The sequence below is a fragment of the Nothoprocta perdicaria genome, unplaced genomic scaffold (assembly GCF_003342845.1).
Source record: "Nothoprocta perdicaria isolate Ctin4 unplaced genomic scaffold, notPer1 scaffold_95, whole genome shotgun sequence".
Lineage (NCBI taxonomy): Eukaryota > Metazoa > Chordata > Aves > Tinamiformes > Tinamidae > Nothoprocta > Nothoprocta perdicaria.
In genome coordinates, this window is record NW_020456254.1 from 2,741,216 (window position 1) to 2,763,347 (window position 22,132).

General features: G+C 42.9%; 1 protein-coding gene across 1 annotated transcript in view; it reads right to left on the bottom strand.

The window, feature by feature from the left end:
* DIP2C (disco interacting protein 2 homolog C) overlaps positions 1 to 20,931 on the bottom strand; it is a 134,799-nt gene extending 113,868 nt beyond the window's left edge. The window contains exons 1-3 of the mRNA XM_026053001.1: positions 20,787 to 20,931; positions 18,125 to 18,292; positions 10,277 to 10,387 (exon numbers count right to left, since the gene is read on the bottom strand). Of these exons, the coding sequence (XP_025908786.1) occupies positions 10,277 to 10,387; positions 18,125 to 18,292; positions 20,787 to 20,931 (424 nt within the window). The remainder of the gene's footprint in view (positions 1 to 10,276; positions 10,388 to 18,124; positions 18,293 to 20,786) is intronic.
* Between the last annotated feature and the right edge of the window lie 1,201 nt (positions 20,932 to 22,132).

Genomic DNA, 22,132 nt, shown 5'->3' on the forward strand with positions numbered 1-22,132 from the left:
CCTAGAGAAACTCCTGTCATCTTTTCCAGCCCAGTTTTAAGGATCTGAAGTAATGGTGCTTCCATCTCCTCCTCCAGGGAGCTTATCCCCCAGGGAAGGCAGCTGCTGGGAGACATGCCTCGATGTGATCTACATTCACCCATTCCATCTCCCGGCTCCTTTTGCTTCAGCTAATTCCTCTCCCCAGAGCTATTCCTGCCTTTGCCGATCCTGCCTTTGGAAACAATCTCTCTTCCTTTGCTGTAGTAACCAATTCCTGTTAACACAATCATATGCCTGGGAACAGGACTGGCCTGAGGACTTGGAGAAGGTTTAGCAGCCTCGCTTTCTATGGGATAGCTCACAAATTTAACTGACTCAATTACAGAATGGCAAATTATTAAGATCAAGGAGGTTGGTGATCCACACTAATGAGGTTAGAATGCCAAAGGATTCTTAATAAGAGATTATTTATGTACATTTAATACATATTTATGTATTATTTATATTGCAGGAGAGGATCAGCCCTGAAGTCAGACATTTAACAAATGAGTAAAACCAAAAATAAGCCTGTGTCTCAGGGAGGCTGCCATCTGGGGCTGTATCAAGAAAAACAGCTGTACGAGCAGGCAGCAGCAGAGGCTTGCAGGGGGTAAGAGCAAGGGCAGTTGTGCCTTTATATATAAGTAACTGGTGCAATGGAAGCATCAAAACAAACTGTGAGTTATTACAGAGAAGCAATTGATCCTGAAGGGAAACAGCTTTTCAAATCCACCAATACTCAATATCAAACCTGAATTGTGGCTGAAAACTCTAGATAAGACAATGCTAAGTATAGCAAGACTATACTGAGTAATTATAAAGAGGAAAGGTTAGCAATTGCTGCTTTATAGGAAACTAAGAGTTGAAAGCATGGAAGTCTCTTTATGAGTTTAATCAGACCTTCGTTGTAGCTACCATGGAAACTAAGGATATACCGAGAATTCATTTCCTAATACATGGCCTGTAAATACTGTGACTAGAGATAATTTAGTAGCTACATCTATTGGAAATGCAATCAGGATGCAGTAAATGGGGTGAGACATGGTAGATGCAGTATCATCAGAACTGATTAAAATTAAACTTTGTCTTTTGATTGGCCTTGGCTGACAGTAGTGACCGTATATTCGGGCAGATACTATATTTTCATGGCAAATGATTTCATAGAAATTGCTGTGTTTATTCAACAAAGATGAGTGTTTGGAAAATCACCTCACCTCTGGCAATGTGAAGGTAAGTAAGTCCATGTAAAACAACAGACCTTGCTGTGGGTGATGCTACAATAAACTAGTGTCAGAATAATTTTTAAAAAATGCCAGCATTAAGATAGGAAAACACACAGCCTGAACAGTGTGACACCTGATTTCTCCGCAGCTGCAAGCAGGTGTGCTATCAACTCTAAAACATGGTATTCACAACAAACAGTAAATATCCTACTGAATGTATGAACATCTGCTTTCATAGGCTACTTATTCATATCTGGGTTACTAGAAGTTACTAACAAAAGAAATTGTTGCTGACAGATAAGTATTTCAGAAAAAAAAAGTGTGCGAGTTTCAGTCTTTGATTTGTATATTTATATATTTATACATATATATTGTGGGCTTCAGGTTTTCCTGGAAATTGGTGACTCTAGTACATGGATATGCAGCTGAAGTTCTGTTGACTTTTCATGAATTTGGGAGTAGATTTTGTAGACCTTCACAGTTTATGACAACAAAATGATAGCGCCTTAGAAAACCTAACACCTGCACTCCCACAAAGGTGCCAAAGAAAAGGGCCTGGCTTCTGGAGGACACTGCAGCAAACAATTCCAGTGGAGGAGGACAAAACACAGTGTCATTTAGCTGCTGCTGAAGAGCTACGGAGCTGTCCATCCACTTCCCTGGGTGCATTTGCAGCAATGTTGCATGTTCTCATGCACTCAGAAATCTTAGTTCTAAAGAAGAAAAGTATTGCCATAATTTCTTTCTTCATATATCAATAGCGATATTCCATAGCGCTAGGTGCAATGAAAATAAAGGCTGAACAGAGAACTGGGAGAGCTGTAAGGACAGATTGTCAAACACAGACATTATGTGAGGTAAACAAAGGATACCAAAACTGAAGACTGAGCTCTTTATGACTCTACTGCTGAGAATTTTATTGAAAGGCACAATTTTGATTTATTTTGGAGTCTTCAGATATTATGAGTTAATTTCAAACTGTTTTTCTCTAAACTCTGAGACTTAAAACTATTTCAATTCTAATAATACTTGAAATCACAAAATATATAGGTCTCCCACTAATAATTTCCATTCCTCCATATATTTATTATCTCATTTATAATGCAATCTGGAAGTAAGCTTCATACAGTGACTTCATCTTGGGCCCCCTTATTATGTGATCTGAAGTAAATCAGCTTTCTGTTTGTTCCTCTCTGGAGATATTTGAGTAATTTTCCTCTAGAGTTCTGTAATTATCCTTAAATTTTTTCTGCTGGGTCAAAAGCAAGGACATGGTCATATATGAATTACATCTTTGCAAAAGCTTTTCTTGCACTGAATGAGTTGTAGGTTTAAAGTTAAGTTTGTAAGTAAGCTAAGTCTCTAAGACTTCAATTAATTTTTAAATAAGTCTCTAAGACTTCAATTAATTTAATCTGAATATCCAGATTCATGATTCCAGATTAACTCTTCCATTAAACCACATATAGCTTCTTGTCTTGATGCACAGTAAATTCCTGCATCTTCACTTGTTTTGCTTGCTTCTTTATTCTCTGGAGTAATGTTACATGATGGTGGTTCAATAAAAATAATTCCTCAGCTCTTGACATCTCATCCCTTCTCCTGCCATGTGCCAGCACTCTGATCCTCTCAGAATGCAATTCCTTTTTGTTTCATGTTTGGATTTCTTGCTTCTAAGCACTGGAAAGATCCCAGAGGAGATCTTGAATGTCTTTTCATAACATATGCAAAATGCAAACTAGTAACATATTTTAAAAATAGGTAAGCTGTAAATGTGCAACATGTCAGCACTCCTTGTTGCAGTTCGTACGCACACATAGCTGATGGTAAATGGGAATAAATGGTAAAACTTGTACCTACGTAGTTACAGATGAGCAGCTCAACAACCTCAGCACTGACGGCAGCTTCTCTAGGGCTTGGGTCTGTAGGGAACCTTCTTTCACTGCTAGTTCCCCTATTTTGATCGCCCTGGTTTGTTTTGAAGCTTAATCATCTCACACTCAGCATAAGCTGCTCCATCTTTTCCCAGCTGAACCACAGTGTGGGAAAGGTGGCTCAGGAATTTGAGCCAGGAGAGAACTGCAGTTAGGATGCATTTGTTTTGGCAGTATCTCCCAAAACCTCCTATATTAAGATGTCTTTTAAAAGAAGGACTGAGCGAGCTTGGAAAACGAGCTGTTCTGGGCGGCAGCTGAATCTCTGGGGCGGGCTCTGGCAGCCCTCCAAGCACGGTGCACCACGCTGGACTCTTCACAAGGGCAAAAATGCAGGGAGAAATTCGCCCACAATCCGCAGGAGAAGGGAGACTCTCCTTCCAGGAGCCAAGGCACCACAGCCACCTTTGCCAGCAGGGTCTCCCCACCAAGCTGTCACCTGAGGGATGCAGCCCCTCACACATGGTCTTCATTAAAATACCCAAATTCTCAGCTCTCAGCCCTAAGCTCATTGACTGTGTGGCTTTTAAAATGTGTCTGGGTGGTGCCTGAAGCACGTGCTCTCGTTTGCTGCTCTTTGCTCCAGGTTAATGAAGGAGGCCTCAGAAAGGAGGTGCAATGATGCTGCAAGCGAGATGGGAGCCAGGAAGCTCTGCAAGGCTCTGTGGAGAGCGGAAAAGGCAACGGCTGCTCTTCTGGGGATAAGAGCAGCAAAAAGGGGCCTTCAAGCCGAGCCAAATGCAAACAGGCTTTTTCACAGGAGTCTGAGCTGCAGGCGAGCTGGGTGTGCCCCAACCCTTAGACACAGCAAAGCAGCACAGATCGCTTATGCTGATACTTCCCATATCATTGCTGACATCTGGAAACTCAGTTCTCAGAGCCCTCTGGATGTATTTTCTGTAAGCACTATATTTGCTTCAAGCAGTGCAGGATATTGGCCATCTTCAAGGCCCAGGAGAGTCCATGAAAAACAAGGCATTCAGTAAACTCGGCCAAAGCCCTATGTTGCCCATCCAATGCGAAGGGTATAGCAGAAATCACAGTGCCATGAGGTACTACCTCATTCCTAACACGTGCATGGGCATTTCAACACACTGTTGTCTCTCCTTTAATGATGATTTATTTTGCCTGTTTCTTTTTATGTTGACAAGCAGCAAATTGGTCCTGGAAAATGTAAAAGAGAGGTTCTAGTACATGAGAAGCTTCTGCAGTTGTGAGGATTGGGATGGAGAACTAAGTATTTTTTCTCTTTTGGGAGTTCTGCCATAATCTAAAGGCCACAGAGTCTCCCTTTGGAAAGGAGGGTTTGTGAGGACCTGCCTTTCCATTCCTCCAAGTGCTGAACACCCATCTGAGGGGTATGGGTGTGAGGACTGAAGGTACTGAAGGTCTCCAAAAGAGACAGACTCTGAATGCTGGATGCCAGAGCTAGTTAAGAAACACAGATCTGAAGGGGTTCCACTATGAGTAAGGAAAGAGGTAAGGAAATAAGAAAAAAGGTTCTGTTTGAGAGGACGTGCCCAGATTGGGCACATGTGGGGTCTCTGGGACGCAGTGCCACGCAGCAGGGGTGCTGTACTGTGCTGCAGCCTTTACGTGGCAGCAGAGCCCAGCTCTGCGCAGGCATGGAGAGCAGAAACCCACAGACGCTGGGTCAGAGGTGAGCATTAGCTCAGGACTCCACTGTGGACGGGTCACAGAGCACCCACTTCACCACCTAATCACTAGGACTCATTTTCTTCTGCCAAAACCAGGACAGCTGATATGGTGGGATTTTAACTAATGGTGGCAGAAGCTTCTGGTCCTTCCGTGAGGGATTTCAGTGCCAGAAGGTGCAGAATTGAATGAATGATAGTAAATTGGCAAATAATTAGTCTCTAGTGATTGTAAAGCAGGCATGTAGAACAAACATCCTCTGCAAAACCTGGTAGTTTGTTGGCTTAATGCAATTCAGCCAGACAAGCTGAGGAGACCATGACAGCTAAGCTGCTCAGACTACCTACGTGTTTACTCCACTAGGTAATTCCTACCTCTTGTTCTGATCTCAGCACAACAGCCCAAAGCCACAGACTTATAGCTTCCAAAAGTGGCTGTGAAACCAACTTTTGAAATTGTATTAAAGAAAGGAAGCTGCATCTCCAGCTGTGGCTAAATCTACACGGCCACTGCTAACTTTGAACTCAGATCTGGGCTTCATTTTGCAGCGTCACGGAACTCGAGCCCCATCGAGCCAGATGCCAACATCTCTTCTGCTCAGAGGCAGAACTCAAGGACAAGCCAATTTTCTCTGCAACTGACTTTTTTTTTCTGCCAGAAAAGCCACTGGCCTGAGAAGCCCCTAGGCAGAAGTCAGTGATCCAGCCTACATGAGCGTTTGGCTTGAGTGCCAGCTTGAGCCTCCAGATCTTCTAGCACAGGCAGAGGCTAAGAAACAGCAGCTGCTGAGAGACAGTCAACACCACGACTGACATTTCCCAAACCTTTTCAAATACTGACTCTGATTCACACAATTTTTATGCTTTGTAGTAAACAAATCAAATGTGCTTTTGAAATAACAATTGCTCATTAACATTAGCCAACCCAACTAAAATATTATAGGATAGATATATAGCTCAAGCCTGCATTAGTGGTATATTAGCTACCACTCTCAGAGAATTGACCTGTTTCTTTAGACATCTGAGAAGTCATCAAAGACAGTTACATTCTGTAACAACAAGATTTTGGTATCGCTCCTTATATAAAAAGAAGTAGCCAGGAAAATTTTCAACCTTTACTGTTTTAAAGAACTAGACTACATTCTCATGTAGGCTGAAGTCTAAAATCAAGCCACCTTAAATGTGCAAAATGTACCAGAAATATTTTGGGGAAAAATTACTTTCCAGAAATTCAAAATCAGTTTTATTTAGAAGATAAAAATCCTGAAAATCAAGTTTTCAAAATTATAGTGCTGAAAAACTCACAACATTAATGAAATAATAATAATAAAAAAGACTGGAATGAGAATAGAGGTAGGGATTTAAAATGTCACAGTCTGACATTTTCCATAATAAAAGAGCACAAGTTGAAGGTGATAATAGTGGCAGCAATGATTTTGAGTCTCCACAGAGAGTTCATTAAACAATCTTTGCAGACATCTAAATTTATATAAAAAGCCAAGGCATGCAAGGAGGGCTGGATGGCTCTCAGGATGTTAGGCTTCCAATTAGGAAAACCTTACAAAGGAGAGGCAGAAGAGGACTTTGATCAACTCTAGTTGGAGTAGAGGATTTGCTTTCAGATGTTAATTGGAATAAATTGTGCAAAAAAATAAGGTTGGGAAATGTTTTCCTAGAAGTGAATTACTTATTGGATAAAGACTGCACATTCATTTTGTTTTGGGCCTTTTCCAAGAAGATGTGCCAAATATGATAACAAGTACTGAAACTGGGTAACAGCGAGGGTCTAATAACTGTATTATGATCAGAGCAGAGATGCTTTGAGTATTAAGCACAGCAGAACAACAAGCTAAATAAAAGATTTTAACCGCACCGAATCTGAAACTGGAGACAAGATAACCAGGAAGAAACCTGACTTAAAATATCATAACCTGCAGTGAAGGAGGTTAAACATAATTTAGAATAGGAACATCGCACTGCATCTTAGCAAAGCTTCTAAAAATGAATTCTGAAAAAAAACAAAGACTTATTTGATAAACTTTCAAAATTGAATTCAAGTTTACATTTCCTTCTGCAGACATTTACTATATATAGTTTTCGTTTGAGCGAACCAAGGCTTGGTAGCTGTTCAAACCAATTTGTTGGAGAGCTCCAGGGCTTATTTTGCTGAGGCGTCACTTCATACAGCAATCAATGCAGGAATTCAAAGCCCTGCCTTAAGCCCCAACAATACTGTCAAGTTTTCTAGCTTTAACACCAAGGATATTTTCAGACAAGCAAAAAGGAGATCAAAATTTACAGCATAATCCTGACTCTCCTAAGATTATACCCCTTCACTAATAACAAGCAACCCTTTGCACTGATTTCCATATTCTTCCTCTCACCAACGCAATCTGTGCAGTTATTAGTTATATATATGTCTATGTATATTGCTCAGTCCTACTCCTAAGCCAGGGCCTTATGTGCTATTCATGGAACACCTCCAGAATAAGATTTTAAATTCCCTAAGCCAGGGATTGTTTGACTAAAGACAATAAATGGATGCACGGATATAAAAGCAGACCTTTTGCATGCCCACGAGCACTCACACGAGACGAAAGGCATCAGCACGATAAGCTCTGGTATGTGCACGGTGAGCTGGGCTATCAGCACGCCAGGCGTGCTGCAGAAGGGCTCACAGTCACCAAAGCCAAAGGGAATTTAAAGGCACGAGGCAAAAAGGGGTAAGGGCTTAGACTGAAGAGCCGTGCCCAAGCGTGCCAAGCGTGCCCAAGCGTGTGCTTCTAAACACTGGTGAAAACGGAGGTGCTGTTTGAAAAGGGAATGAACAGCGAGGGAGGCTCGTAAGGACGGGTCAGCAGGAAGCAGCATTCAGCACTTTGACAGTGATTGAGAAATCACAATCACACAGGCAGACAACCTTTCAGCTTTTCCCCTCTGGACTGCTTCCCTAAGAACTAATTAAATTATTTTCTCCTGCCTTCCTTTTAAGGCAGCAAGCAGCAAGTGAAACCAAGCAGCAGCGACAGCAGCTCGGAGCACTGCTGCAGTATCAGGAGAGACACACAGGGAAGCTGTGCGTGACATCTCCCACCCCTCATCCCCGAACGGGCTCCAAGTATTAAGTTCCCAAGTGGCAAGCCCATCACATGGAGACTGCTCTCAATGCACAGTCAAATACAGGTGTCCTTAACAGAACTGCTCGCGGAGTGAGGGCCTGTGAGGACCGTGGGTTGCACACCCGTAAGTTAAGCAATTCCAAGAATAATATTTGTACCTATTTAAAACACTGGGGAGACAATTTTTAGTGTAATGCGAGAGCAGCTTCTAGAAGTTTGTATGTCAAAGGATTATTATGCAGATCATGTGACTGCTATTCAAAGGAAAACTGGCAGCGTGTACTGTATGAACCTGAGGGTTTTGAGGGGAGAAGGGAATTTTCAAATTTATCAAAATTGTTTGGACACACATTAACTTCCTTTGCCAGCATTTATTGTTTCATTTTCCTTTAAATAGGACTGGCAAGCTCTTCGACTAATGGAATGACACAGTGATGTGTTGCAAAAGGTTCAGTAAGGAGTTCTCTACAATATTTTCCAGTTGTGTCAGCACAATGTGCCTGCCTGTTCCAGCACGATGCATCTCTCTCCTCCAGCAGAAGCCAGGAGTTCCACAGTGGGCTCCTCTGTGTCCCCCACAGGCAGCTGCCTCTGGCTCACACTGCCCACGAGCAGGGGCTCCTCTGGCATGTGCTTCATGGGCACTGCTCTCCATAGCTGCCTTTCCTCACTCAAGCCACAGCTCAGAGCCTTCAGTGGTTGAAACAGCACCCAGACACACCTGCCCTCACCCACTTAAGGCACAGCACCTGCAGTTCACACCTTTCAAGAACTAAGGAAGTTTCAAAACCTCAATTTTCTTCTGCTTATAAACCAATCACTTCCTCCATTTTGTTACATGTGGGGTTTTGCTCAGCTCTAAAATTAATTTTATCTTCTTTTTGTCGGTGCTTCTATTTCGGATACAGTCACGCTCCCAACTTGCTGTAGTTCCAATCAAATATTTTTCTTCTGGTATTTGCAAAATTAGAATCAGTGTGATAAAACCCCGTGGTGTTCACAGAATCACACAATAGTTGAGCTTGGGAAGGACTTCTGGCTTCTTTGCTGCTCCAGGGCCTTCTCTGCAAAAGCTGCTTTCCATCTGCTCAGCCCCCAGGCTGTACTGGTGCACTGAATTACTCCTCCTCCGGAGCAGGATTCTGCACTTCCCTTTCCTGAACTTCATGAGGTTCTTCTTTGCCCACTTCTCCAGCCTGTTGAGGCCCCGCTGAATGGCAGCAAACCACCAGATGTATCAACCACTGCTTCTAATATGATACCATCTCCCAAGATGTTCATACTGGACCCTGTATCAACCCCCGAGCTCCACCAGTAGTGACTGATCTCCAGCCGAATGCTGCTCAGCAGGTCAGCAAGGGTTCAGTTCAATGCACTGTCCACCTATCTACTTGGAGTAAGAGTATTGCAGATGACAGTGTTCGAGGTCTTGCTAAAATTAAAATATATATCCTTCTTCATCCTCTATGCCAGTCCTCTCATCATAGAAGGCTAGCAGGTTGGCCAAGCACAATTTTCCCTTCATAAATCCTGGGAAACTAGTCTCAGTCACCTTCTTGTCCTTCATCTGTTTCAGAACAGCTTTCAAGACCATTTTCTTCATGACCTTTCCAGTGATCAAGGTGAGGCTTGTCAGCCTATAGTTCCTCTGATCCTCCTCCTTGCCCTTGTTGAAGACAGGAGTGTCATGTCCTTTCTCCTAGTCCTCTGGAACCTCTCCCAGAGCCTGGAACCTTTTGAAGACAACAGCGAGTGGCCTCGCAGGGACACTGAGCAGCTTCCTCAGCCCACGTGGATGCATCTTGTCAAGCCCAGTTGACTTGTGTATTCCCGCTATTTAAATCATCCTTAACCTGATTCTCCTTCACCATGGTGAGTCTTCCTTGCTCCAGATTTCCCCTTGGTCTCAAGAGTTTAGGACTCCCGAGGATAAGTCTTAGCAGTACAGACTGAGGCAAAAATGGCACTAAATACCTAGATTTTTTTATGTGCTTTCTCAACAGGTCTCCTGCCCCATTCAGCAACACACTCACACCATCCCTAGCCTTACATCCCTGGCGATGTAAGAAGATAGCAAATCTTCTTAGCTGCCCTTCACATCCCTGGCCAGATTCAAGTCAAACTGGCTTTGCTCATGATACCTCTGCATCCTCGGACTCTCTATATTCCTACCTCTGCATGCTTGGACTCTCTGTATTCCTACAATAGATCTTTCCCAAGTGCAGTTACTGGAAGAGTTTGAACAAAAATGTGTTAGAAAGCAAAGAACAGAACCGCCCATTTCTACTTATCATTCCATTTCTGCAGCTCCGGGTTCTACTCACCCGATCTGTAGCGCTCATCCCGTGACCCTGAGGACCTGCGCCGGTGATACCGAGACGACGAGGACGGAGTGACAGGAGTGCGACGTTCCTGGGGCAATGCCTGGTCCACCCCTGCATGAATTACAGAAAAAAACTTCATTCTCATTGGATTCCAGAAACTTAATGTCCTAAGAAATACATGCTCTAGGTGTCTTTACATGCTCTAGGTGTCCCTGCTTGAGCAGGAAGGTTGGACTAGATGATCTCTAGAGGTCCCTTCCAACTTTGAGCATTCCATGATTCTATGAAATACTTTAATGTGCTAACAAAAGGGATATGATTGTAGCGCATCTTCAGGCTTTCCTGGCAAACGTTTGCAAACACTTCCCAAGAAAACTTAGCTAGCTTGTATTATATATGTGTCTATAAAACCTCATGTAGTTTGATGGTACCAGTTGCATAAAAACACAATATAAAGCCAGAGAAGAACTCAGTAATTAATAGATAGGTATTTTCAATTAACAAGGGCCAGAAGGTAAACAATAGCTGCATCACCAAGGTCTAAAAGAGCAATCTGCTTCAGCAAACTAACAGAAATACCTCAGCGTTTTAGTATTATACATGCAGCATCTTACTATGCCATGCCTAGTCACACAGTATTTAGGATTCAAGCACCTTTTTTTAACCATGTATTCATCCCTTTTCTTGCATGCTTTATTTTTAAGGTATTTTCTTGAAGGCAGCTTCCAGACTCCAGCAGCACAACAGCAGCATTGCAGATATGCAGCTCTAAAAACCAGCCTTACTTCCCACTTTCCAGAGAACAGTAAAGTGAAAAAACTTAGGAAGCAAAACTCAAAGAGACCTTGTGATAAGAAAGTAAGAAAGCAAACCTGAATCTGAAATATTTAGTGGCAAAACACACTACTGTTTTTTCACAAAAGAATCTGATTAAACAAACCCTGTAAGTACCGTATTCAATTTATTTCTAATACAGCACAGAGGCACCGTGTTTCTCTGTTAGGCTGTGAGACAAAGTAACAAAAATCTACATAAACTAAATTTTTTGTTTTCTATTATTTGTTGCATTTAAAAAGTAATTACAAACTTCAGGTAACTATAGGGGTAGAAGTAAAACAATTCTCTTGCATTGAGGATTGATGGTACATTTTAATGAAATTATTTAAAAGAATAATTATTTAAAATAAATAACTTGAAACTGGATTCAACAAAACAACACTTGGAAACCTGTCCATATTTTCAAACAAAATATAAAACAATTTTCCATTACTATTTCCAAATTATTCAATTCCTTCTTATTGGGACAGGATAATAATTTACCTTAAGGAAGGAAAAAAAGAATTTTTATATGGAAAGTAGAATAACAAAAAATGCAGTTATGACTTTCAATGAGTACTAGTACTATCTTTAAAAAATCATAGTTATCTTTTTAAAAGTTGGCACTCTCTGCATACGACTTTGTGATGCAGAAACAGTCCCCAAAGGCAGCTCCCCCTCTTAAAACTTTGGAACATGAGGAATGTCAGGTCTGCTTCGATTCTGTGGGGAAGCGGTTGGTTGGCTGGGAACATAAAAGAGTGAGAGTAGATTCTTAACTCTTTTTACTCACATTGCAATTATTAATTCATACTTTTTAATTCAAACAAATTCTCTGCATTTAACTGCTCTTTCTCCACACTACTATGTAATTTCACTTGCTCTCCAGCTTTTATATTCCTTTAGTCAGGCAAACTTAGCTTTTGATGCATCTAAATAATCAGAAGAAATCTTTTCTCCCCTTTCGTACACTTAGTGTTTTTCTTTCTCTCCTGCATCACCCGGAGGACAAGCAGCACAAAATTAAAGACAAAACTAATTTTGTCCCAGTTTTCAGAATATGAAACCCCTGTTGCAGTCTGAACGAGGTTCTAACCTCTACTATCCACCCCACAGTCACTGTTTCATCAGTTTTATTTTCAGCAGTCAGATACCTCCTGGAAATTGGCTGTATTTTTTTAAAAAATCACAAAAAGCAAACACAAAAACCGTATCTGCAAATTGTTACTGCATCATGATGTTTGGTGAGGAGAGCAGTGTCACAACAAACTGCTTGGGCAGGGGGATGGCACATGAAGACAAGGAGTTTGGTGCCGCTACTGAGGTGCAACAACCTGACTAGAAAGGAAAAGGGGGATTAACTGCAGGCAGCCCCTGGGGTCGGTGCTGTTGGCGACAGCCCGGGCACCACCACGTTGTGAAACTATGGGCAAAAAAAGACTTTATAAAACAGCGATTTTAGTGCTACTTGCTCTCGCTACAGATACTGAAATTCCTCATCTAACCTTAACAATCAGTCACCCCAACTCATGTTTCTCTCTCCCACGTCATATTTGGCTTTATTTAAAGTAAGTTATTTCTGATGATAGACATCAGTGATGAGCGGTTCCTTTTCACAGATGATAGTGAAGGGAGAGGCCTCGCAGCTCACACTGTGTCCAAGGCCTTGGCAAAGGAAACCCGAGCACCAAGTTATCTTCCTCTCCTATAAGCCGGGAAAGCATTTGATGGATTTGCTTCCCCGAGAAACACCAAGAGGAGTTAAGAGCAGAGCTGTTCACCTCCACAAAGGCTCCAGCAAGGCAGGGCAGCCTTTTTGCACTTCTAAACCCCCAAATCTGCTCGCTTTCACAGCCAGCACGTTGCGTCTGTGATTTAGTGCTAATGCTTATTCAAGTGCAGCTTCACTGAAATGCAGCCGTGAAAAAGTGGAAGTGGTGCTGGAACCGGCTTAGAGAATTCATACCTGGATCAATTCCTAAATTTCAAGAGGCAGTGGAGCAATAAATGGCTTTCATAATGTCACTCCAGTACCACGCAGGCAGGCGCAATCACAGTCACTCTCAAACTGGCATCGTTCTTAATAATGCAATCGTTTTCCCCTGTCTTGCATCTAAAGCGAGAGTTTCAGTGCACCAATGACTCGTTACCAGGCACAAAGGATTTTAGCAAAATATACATTAGAAGCACGTACTCACAGCACAGATATCTGAGATAAAAGGATGAGAAATCAGTGCATTACGCTCATGACATTACACATAAGAGGCAGCAGATGCACCAGAGCAAACAGCCATGCTCTCAGCAGAAATACCAGTTCTTTTATCTAACACGGCTAATATGGGATTCGGCTTGCAGATTAGGACACCTATATTTAGTTTACAAGAAGGTGTTAAGCTAAGCTCCCATTAGGAGCAATGCAAACCTACACCAGAATTGAGTGGTCTAAACAGAGTCCAACGTCCCTTTGGATGTTGTGCGGTCACTTGGCTTGACCACATGGGAATGCCTCCCCTTAGGTCCTGTTTTGTATGTTCCCACTGTGTGCAGAGGTCCCTAAAGCCTCAGGAAATGCTGGAGAGCATTAGGTGCCTATGTCCAGGCAACCAGGTGTGCCCTGGGAAGCCTGGAGAGCTCTGCAGGGAGCTGGAAAGCATTCCAGGTTTCATCGGCTGAATTAACTGCATCTCTTCAGATGGGATCAGGAGCTTAAATACAGGAAGACAGCTTAATACTGATACATCAATATAGAAATTGTAATGGGCAACTTGTTTATATCTCTTCTGTGTCTATCCACAAACTGAAGAGCCACAGGAAAGCTATTAAAGCAACCAGCAGACTGGCTAGTTCCATTTTAGTGCATGGAAGACACAAGGCTGTCAACTGGAAGCAGGTTTCACCTCTTCCCTTCTTTATTTCCCCTTCATCTCTTTGTTCCTCCTTTCCAGTCTTACCACTTCTTTCTGCAGTTAAATAGCAGTGCTAAGTGCAGATAAGGTGGCAAGGGCTGCACTGTCCTCTCTACCGAGGAAAATTATTTCTTAATGACAGCTGACAAGTTGCTTTGATGCATCTATTTTTCCTATAACTGTGTCAAAATTTTGCATCTAAAAACGTTTAAAAGCTGAATAGTCTCATTGAGCAGAAATAGGAGGCATTCTTAGACAAGGGCTATGTTTATTCTTCTAAAACTAACCACAGAGTGGGACCCGGGGGGATTCAGCTCTAGGACAAACCCAGCAAAACCAGGGCTAGGGGGAGGGCAGAGAAGTGGCGTTTTCGGCACAGTTTAAAAACCAATATTTACATTCAGTTCAGATTATTTCCAGTGCTTCTCTGCAATGACTGCCATTCTGCTTTAAAAGCAAAGCTGTGTGATGAACGCAGTGCACACTCTGCAAACAGATTAAATGCCACAGCACCCCAATGGGACCTGCTGCACTGACAAGCATTTCACTCTTCCCCTCAGCTCCACACCTAGATAAGAAATTAACTGGATCAGCCAAAGTCAAAGGAGATTTAAAATGAAATACTCCTAACCAAAGGCAGGAGGAAAGACGAGCCACTGTTTGCTAGGAAAATATGGAGGAGATGGAATTCCTGACTAGATAAGTTTAATTAATTACCAATCGTCCCATCTTTCCATCACACTGACCCCTTTCTGCACACGTTCTTGTTTCAAACAATGTGCTGCCCTGCTCCAAAATTATCTGCTGTCCAAATCAAAACCTTGACTGTTTGTCAGACTTTTAGACAGACACCTTCATATTTTCTCCTATTGAGTTATATTCTCCATGAACAGGGATATATATTTCACCAAAGTTCTCACTCCAACTATGGTGTCAAGTATCTGAGGGAAAATACCTTTTGCCCTATGGCTGAAAAATGTTTGATGTTACGAGGTCTTACTGCAGGAAAGGAAACAGAGGTGATATCATGAAATGAAAAATGCTTAAAATAATAAATGAAAATAATAAAATTTAAATAATTTATTTTTTTTAAATGAAATAATAAATGGGATCTTAGGCATCACAGCAAAAGCAAAGCCCATGGTTAAGATCTTTGAGAATTAGGAAGGCAGATGTTTCAGGAACACTAGTTGCTATTAATAGAATATGCATATAAGTTTTGTTTCAATTCTAGAATGAAGCTTTAAATATTTCCTTGCACTCTATGCAACCCAAAAAATGCTGAATTAGTCCGTGGAAGAGAAAATGAAATTATAATTGGCAAGTTTACTCTGCTAGCCCAAAGGGGTAGCAGTAGTAAGAATCAAAAGCAAATAGATGCACACATACTCATAGATGTGTGCCAATGTATGCACACACTTACAGATATATACAAATATATATGTCTTATTTTCATAATACAGGATAGAGAGATTGGCTCCTGCAATTCTACAGAAAATTACTTCTTCATAAGTCAACAGGATTCTTCGTGGCAATTTATTATTGCCCTTGCTCCACATAGCTTAAAATTTCCTCCCTTTCCTAACACTGCTGCTGTTCAGGCTGTGGGAGATGGAGCCTTCTGTCTTGAGGCCTGTGAAAGGAGCAGCGGGTGCCTTTTAAACACTGCATCTCACAGGTTTATTAGCCATAATAAATAAAGCACTGGTGACTGGTCTACATGGTTACGCTACAAATAGAGCTACACTGGTGGTGCCAGTGATGGGAAATTACAGAGAGTAATCTAGTGTAGACACAGCACTTGATTAAGAGAGAATGAGCCACCCATGTCTAAACTGTTTGAAGAAAAACTTAATTGATAACAACATCGTCTCTCTGTTCTGTGAGAATAATCAAATTTCCTGGCAAAACGCTAGAAGCAAATTGGGCAAAAACACAGCTTATGAGGGATACAGGTAATTTAGTTATTTTTCTTGCAGGGAGGGTTCCTCTTAATAGCACACATCCAGCTGTCCATGTTATCTTATCCAGAACGGACTGATTGATCTAATCAGGATAATCATCAGAAAATTATTCTGAAACAAATGCTGGTTCAAGTGGTTACTCTTTCAGCTACCAACTGTCAGGAGCTCTCCTGTACAGGGGCAGCAAGGGAAAGATCACAGTACAAGGCTGGCTGGGACGTATATGCAGACATAAAGGTCCAGATTCACTATTATTTTTAGATGTCTGACATATGAACTTGTTAGGAAATATTAATTTGTGCATGGAACATCTCCAGTTACAAACTGAGATCCTGGCGAAAGCATGTTGAGGAAACAAAGCTGTAGTTCTGTCTCCCTAAGTTAAAGCAGGTGGAATTCAATGGAGAAGACGAAGGAGGCTCCCCTCTTCCTTCTGCCATTGACACTGCCAAACGCGGTGGATCTATTCCCAGTGCATGGATGTTGGGCAGCCTGGCTGGAAGACCACAAACCGAGACAAAGAGAGACAAAATCCCTCATGTTCAGATCTGTGCACATTTGCTGCAGAGCATGTGGGACAAGACTGCTCTCCGGGATCTTCCTGTGAAAAACAGGGAGCCTAACACTGAGCTCCTGCATCCCACGAAAGAACAGCAGCCACATGGCTGCTCAGTTCCCTTTCTTGGATTAGGGTCATATCTATTCCTGAAAAATAACAGCTACCCTTTTCATGCAAAATGATTGCATCCCAAGAAATACAACAAAGACTTCTGGTATATATCAATGTATGTATGTGTTTATACATGGATACATACTCAGTCTTTCCAGGGCCTACATTTAGCACTTAAATGGTTTTATATCATTAATTCTGCTAATCTTGAAATTGCCATTTAAATTTAGGCATTCTTAACTTACTAAAAAAATATAACTGGGGCAGAGAGTTACTCACATCGTATTCAGGGAATCTTAGTGCAGCCCTACTTTAAAAGGACAACAGACAACTCAAGTCAGACTCTGACAAGAGATTCTCCCTACATTTAACACCAAACCTATTTCAAAATGAGATGGGATGGGTGTGTTGAAGGGGTTCATATTTTTACAGGTTTATCTTGTGCTGTCAGAACTGCCTATCTTATCTTCCATGTGACCATCTCCTACACCATGTCGGGACTTCCTGGTGGCAGGGTGCACAAGTACACGGGTGACACCTATGTGCATCCACATGACTAGCAAGAGAAAACCTTTTGTCTGAGGGGCCTATAAATTGTTGCTGCAAAGCCAGGGAGTGGGAGGAGGTTCTCTGCTTGACGGGACACAGGACATCCCCAGAAACAAATATTGACCGAAGGGCTCAGCTGTGTAGGCAGGATTGGGATCATGCCCACTTGTCCATGTCACAGACAAGTGTCAGTGCAGAAAGTCCTTCCGTGAGTCTGCTCCTACCAGCCCATGGCCCATTCCTCAAAGAGGGTCTTCCAGGCAGCTTGCAGGAGAGCTGAGTTCAGGCAGGGATCTCTAGATGAAATAGTGCTGAAGGAGGGGTGCTTAGATTTATGTGAGGAAGAACTTCTTCACTGTGAGGGTGACAGAGCCCTGGAACAGGCTGCCCAGGGAGGTTGTGGAGTCTCCTTCTCTGGAGGTCTTCCAAACCTGCCTGGATGCCGCCCTGTGCCACAGGCTCTGGGTGTCCCTGCTGGAGCAGGGGGTTGGACTAGATGATCTCCACAGGTCCCTTCCAATCTAATGATTCTGTTATTCTGTGATTTGTACAGCTTCCACATGATTCCGGTGGGCCAAACGCTGGGACCTGTCCAAAGCTCTGTAAGAGTCACTGCCCAAAAGGCAACCAGAAACAAGTGCCACCTTGCACCTTGCCAGCTTGTTGTGCGAAACCTCCTCCATGGTATCAATGCAAGGAACACTAGGGACACGCTAAATGTTCACATGTTAAGCCAAGAAGGGTTATTCCTCCTTCCCTCCCATCACGTCTTAGGCAAGCAGAGGTTGATAACAGCCTTCTAGAAGTGGTCCTTCACTTCTCCTACATTGCCACCTGGCAGTTGTGAGGCTACTTTACAGAGGTAGGCACCTACCAGCGGCTGGCAGAGGAGGCACAGTTACAGACAGATAAGGACTGGAAAAGATACATTCATTGTGCTCACCAAAACGAAAATAAAAGAGAGGCCGGTTTCCTGCCGTGCTGGCTGCTCGCTCTCTAGCGGCCGCTTCCCGGATGTCACAGACACCAATGTTGGCAGTGCGGAGCATTCTTCTTGCAGCTCCTTCACTGTGTTGCAGTCTACACCGTACCGCGGCAGCTCCATTCGCTGCTGTAACAAGTCGAAAAAAACTAATTAATTCACGTCTAGTTTTTTTACATTTGTTACAGCAACGAGTGGAGCGGCTGCCCCCATGCAGTACAGCACACACGCACACGCACGCACAGACACCACGGGACACTCACGGCGCCAGTGCGGGCCCATGGTCCGCGCTGCCAACATGGGCGGCAGGAGCGTTAGCCAAGGGGCAGCGAGGGCACTCGGAGGGGCTCCGCTGGGGAACTGCCCTTGGATTTGCCTCCCGTTTGGCGACCGCAGCTCCGGAGTGCAAACCCAGCCCTTCCCCAAAGCCTCCATCAGGAGCCATGTGCACCTCCATACTGTTTCAGAAGTATTTCTAGAATGTCGATCTAACACCAAAGCTCATAAAATCCTGCAGTTCCCCATCAAAGCAGATTACAGCAAGCAAATGAATAACTAATTTGGCAGTTTTGCAGTTGTTCAGAGATATTAACAGAGGCTCACAAAAGCATCTGTTTCTTCATCCTACTTCCTCTTGGGAAGGACTCGCCTCCCCTTTCCTAGTGAGCAAGCACCTTAAGCCATTCAGGGAAGGTAAAGACTTAGGAGGAAAATACCAAAATTCAGTGTTTCCAATTTTGTCTGAACAGTAACAAACAAAACAAACAAGAACTACAGAGACAGCGAAGACCCAAGCACAAATAATACCATTTTCTGATGGAAAACACATTAATACAATGGAAGTAATGTCTTCCACTGTAACCAAATAGTTCTTTTGGCCATCAGCTGAAGCATCAAGATTGATGTACGCACAAGAGGACAGCAGACAACATGTGACTATTCTTTCCCTCTCCTTCCTATCAAAATCTTCCTTCACTCATTGATGGCTCACATCCTTGCTGTAAGATTTTGTGGGAACTGGTGGAACAAAAAACATCCACTGAATTTCTTCCTGACTTTGAAACAGCACTAAATCAGCCAGTTTGTCAGTCACAACCTCTTCAAATTATTGCATGGACCTCTTACAGACTTACAGAGACCGGAGACTGGCTTACAGAGGCCTCACTGCTCCTCCTCATTATAATCTAAAACTTCAATATCACAACAGAGTCTTTGAAGGACAAACCTCAGCAGGTTCTCTGCCTTCTGTTTTATCTTTACATGCACAACAAATCCCCAGCAGCTTCAGTCAACCACACAGTCTGACCAAAAGACTATGAGATCTCTGCAGAAAGAGCCATGTTTCCTTGTGCGAAGAAAAAAAGATGTAACTAACTGTAAAGTAGTGCTATCAATCACACCACTGGGCCGAGGATTACAACGAGGTACACTCTCTCTGTAGCTCAATAAAATGAAGGAAGTCTCCTGAGAATCTCCTGTGAAGACTCCTAGTGTGTGAAGGGTGATAGCCGGTCAGAAAGATGAATATCGAGACGTTAAATAATGGCACCTATGAGAGTACAGTTCTGTTGAATGGGTTTGTTTCTCGTTGGTTAGGAGGTGTCACCATCACCCTCAAACCAGGCCATGTCTCTTCAGAAACCTGAGGTGTCCGTAACGCTCATCCCTTCAGTGAAGCTCTCAGCAGTGGAGCAGACCAAGGGGAATCCAAAGCCCTCAAAATAACATTCTAGCTGGTATGAGGGAGTGCTTTAAACAGAAAACCATCAGCTGTGCTGTAAGGCAGAGTTTTGCAGAAGAAAATGGGAGTGATGCTCCCAAGCCTGCAATGAAAACAGACCTCAGACAGACAAACAGGCAAGCCCCAGCCAGAGCTTGGGAGGCAACCATGAAGCGGAGGCCTCCAGAGACACGCAGAGCTGCGCCTTCAACCTCAGGACTCAGTGTCTCATCAGGGCTCTTTTCTTGCCCTGATATCTATCTTTCATCAATACATATCAGAGAAATATTTTCAATACAACATTAAATTCTTTGATATTAAATTCAGCCTCAAGTTTTTTGGACATCTTTGGGCAAGGCAGCTAAGACCAGCCCAAGACCAGCCCTCTCTAAGGGATCTGTGGTGACTCGTCATGGGCACACGGGACAAGCTGAGCCCTGGGGATGTGGCTCCCCTCTCTAGTGTCATCACAAGGGAGATTTGGGCAGGAAGGGCCCAATCTGAAGTGGAGGAAGGCACAAAGCTATGAAGTTCTCTTCCACTCTCGTGTACACCTCCCTTTAGAAAGCTGTATTTGGCTTAAGTCGCAATGAGTTTGAACATTATGTTTTCCTCTCTGTTTCTACAGTACTTATAATAAATAAAGGCTCTTCGAGGAGCCCGGGCTGATTTTATTTCTGAGACATGACTGGCAAACCCACGGCAACATATGTAAAAAATGTACACACACATCAAAGCAGACATATATATATATAAATATACATAAAATGGATGGAAGAAGCGTTTCTGCATAACAATAGCTTTGTTACTGCCACATATACTTCTTCAGAGATGCAGATTTTTACTGGGGCAACTATCAGTACGCTTGACATCTTCATATACTGCAAGCACAGATACACGTACCAGGAGGTTGTGGCAGGTAGGCCCCAATTAATTTTGATCTCTTCTTTTCATATCCCTTCTGCGTGATGTCACCTGCCAAGAAAAGAAAAGGAAAATCAATAAGACGTGAATAAAGACGGGGCTTGCTGCTTAATGGCAGCACCATCAGCTTAGCCACCACTGCACTGTTTGTCTGTCTTGACAATTATAATGAACAAATGAAAGCACAGTATGATCATTCCACCCAGAAAAAAGCCCTCATTTACACCACAACCAGTCTGACAAGTAAATACCCAGCCTTGATTTATTCGGGCACTGCAGTCCACCAACACAGAGTTTTAAAACCATTTTGATATGCTGTCACACAAGCTTTCACAAGCTGCAATGACCTTCATTAGGTTAATAAACAATGGATTATATAGAATGCGTAGGCCTGTGGTGGCTGGCAAAACACAGTACTGATTAGCATTTTCTATCATTAATGGGATTTTTCTAATCAAGCATGTAAGGCACAAAAGAGCTGAACCCGCTGCTATATCATTTCTGTAATATAAATGCTTCAGCTGATTTTCTAAGCAGTACTGAGGGAAAAAAACAGAACAAAACAAAAATCCAGCTCCACTTGCAACTACTGCCACAAAGACTTTGACTTTTAAAAAAATCTCCAAAATAAAAATTTTGGAGACAAATTTTTCAATATCTTACATTCAATTAATATAACCCTTCACTGTGCTTGCAATTTCCTCGGATAACTATTTTTTAAATACAAGCATTAAAATTTTTTTTGAAAAGGTTTTCCACACAAAAGGGATAGTTGGATATATCAGACAAAATGTGTATTTTCAGCTGTTACAGAGAGGCCTGACCACTGATGTTTGGATGCAGACCTGGCTCTGGTCTGAGCTCTCTAGTTGGTGGTTAAAATACTCATACAAAAGCAACCCAAATATCCAAATCCTGCTTTCCAAACGCGTGTGCATGTGTGCACACCTACACGAGAAGCACCCCAGTGCATGTCCCCTCAGCAACCAGGCCGCAGCACTGGCCTCGCACAGACACCAGAGCTGCACTGCCCACAAAACCCACAAAACTGAGCCGAGCTTTGGCAGCAGCACGCAGGTCTGCAGGGCCCAGCAGGTTTGCTCCTGCTTTCCAGGCCAGTGCTCCACGCTGGCATAAAGAGACTGTTTGCTAAGAGGATTCACACTCATTTAAATCGCAGCCGCTCTGGTAAATGGATGCTAAATTAGCACTAAATGTATGGAGAGGATGGTCTGTGGGTTGCTCTGAAATCCATAACAACATCCAGACCCTTTCAAGTGCTAGCAGTTGCCACGGGATGAAGGACACTATCTTGTGGATGGTTC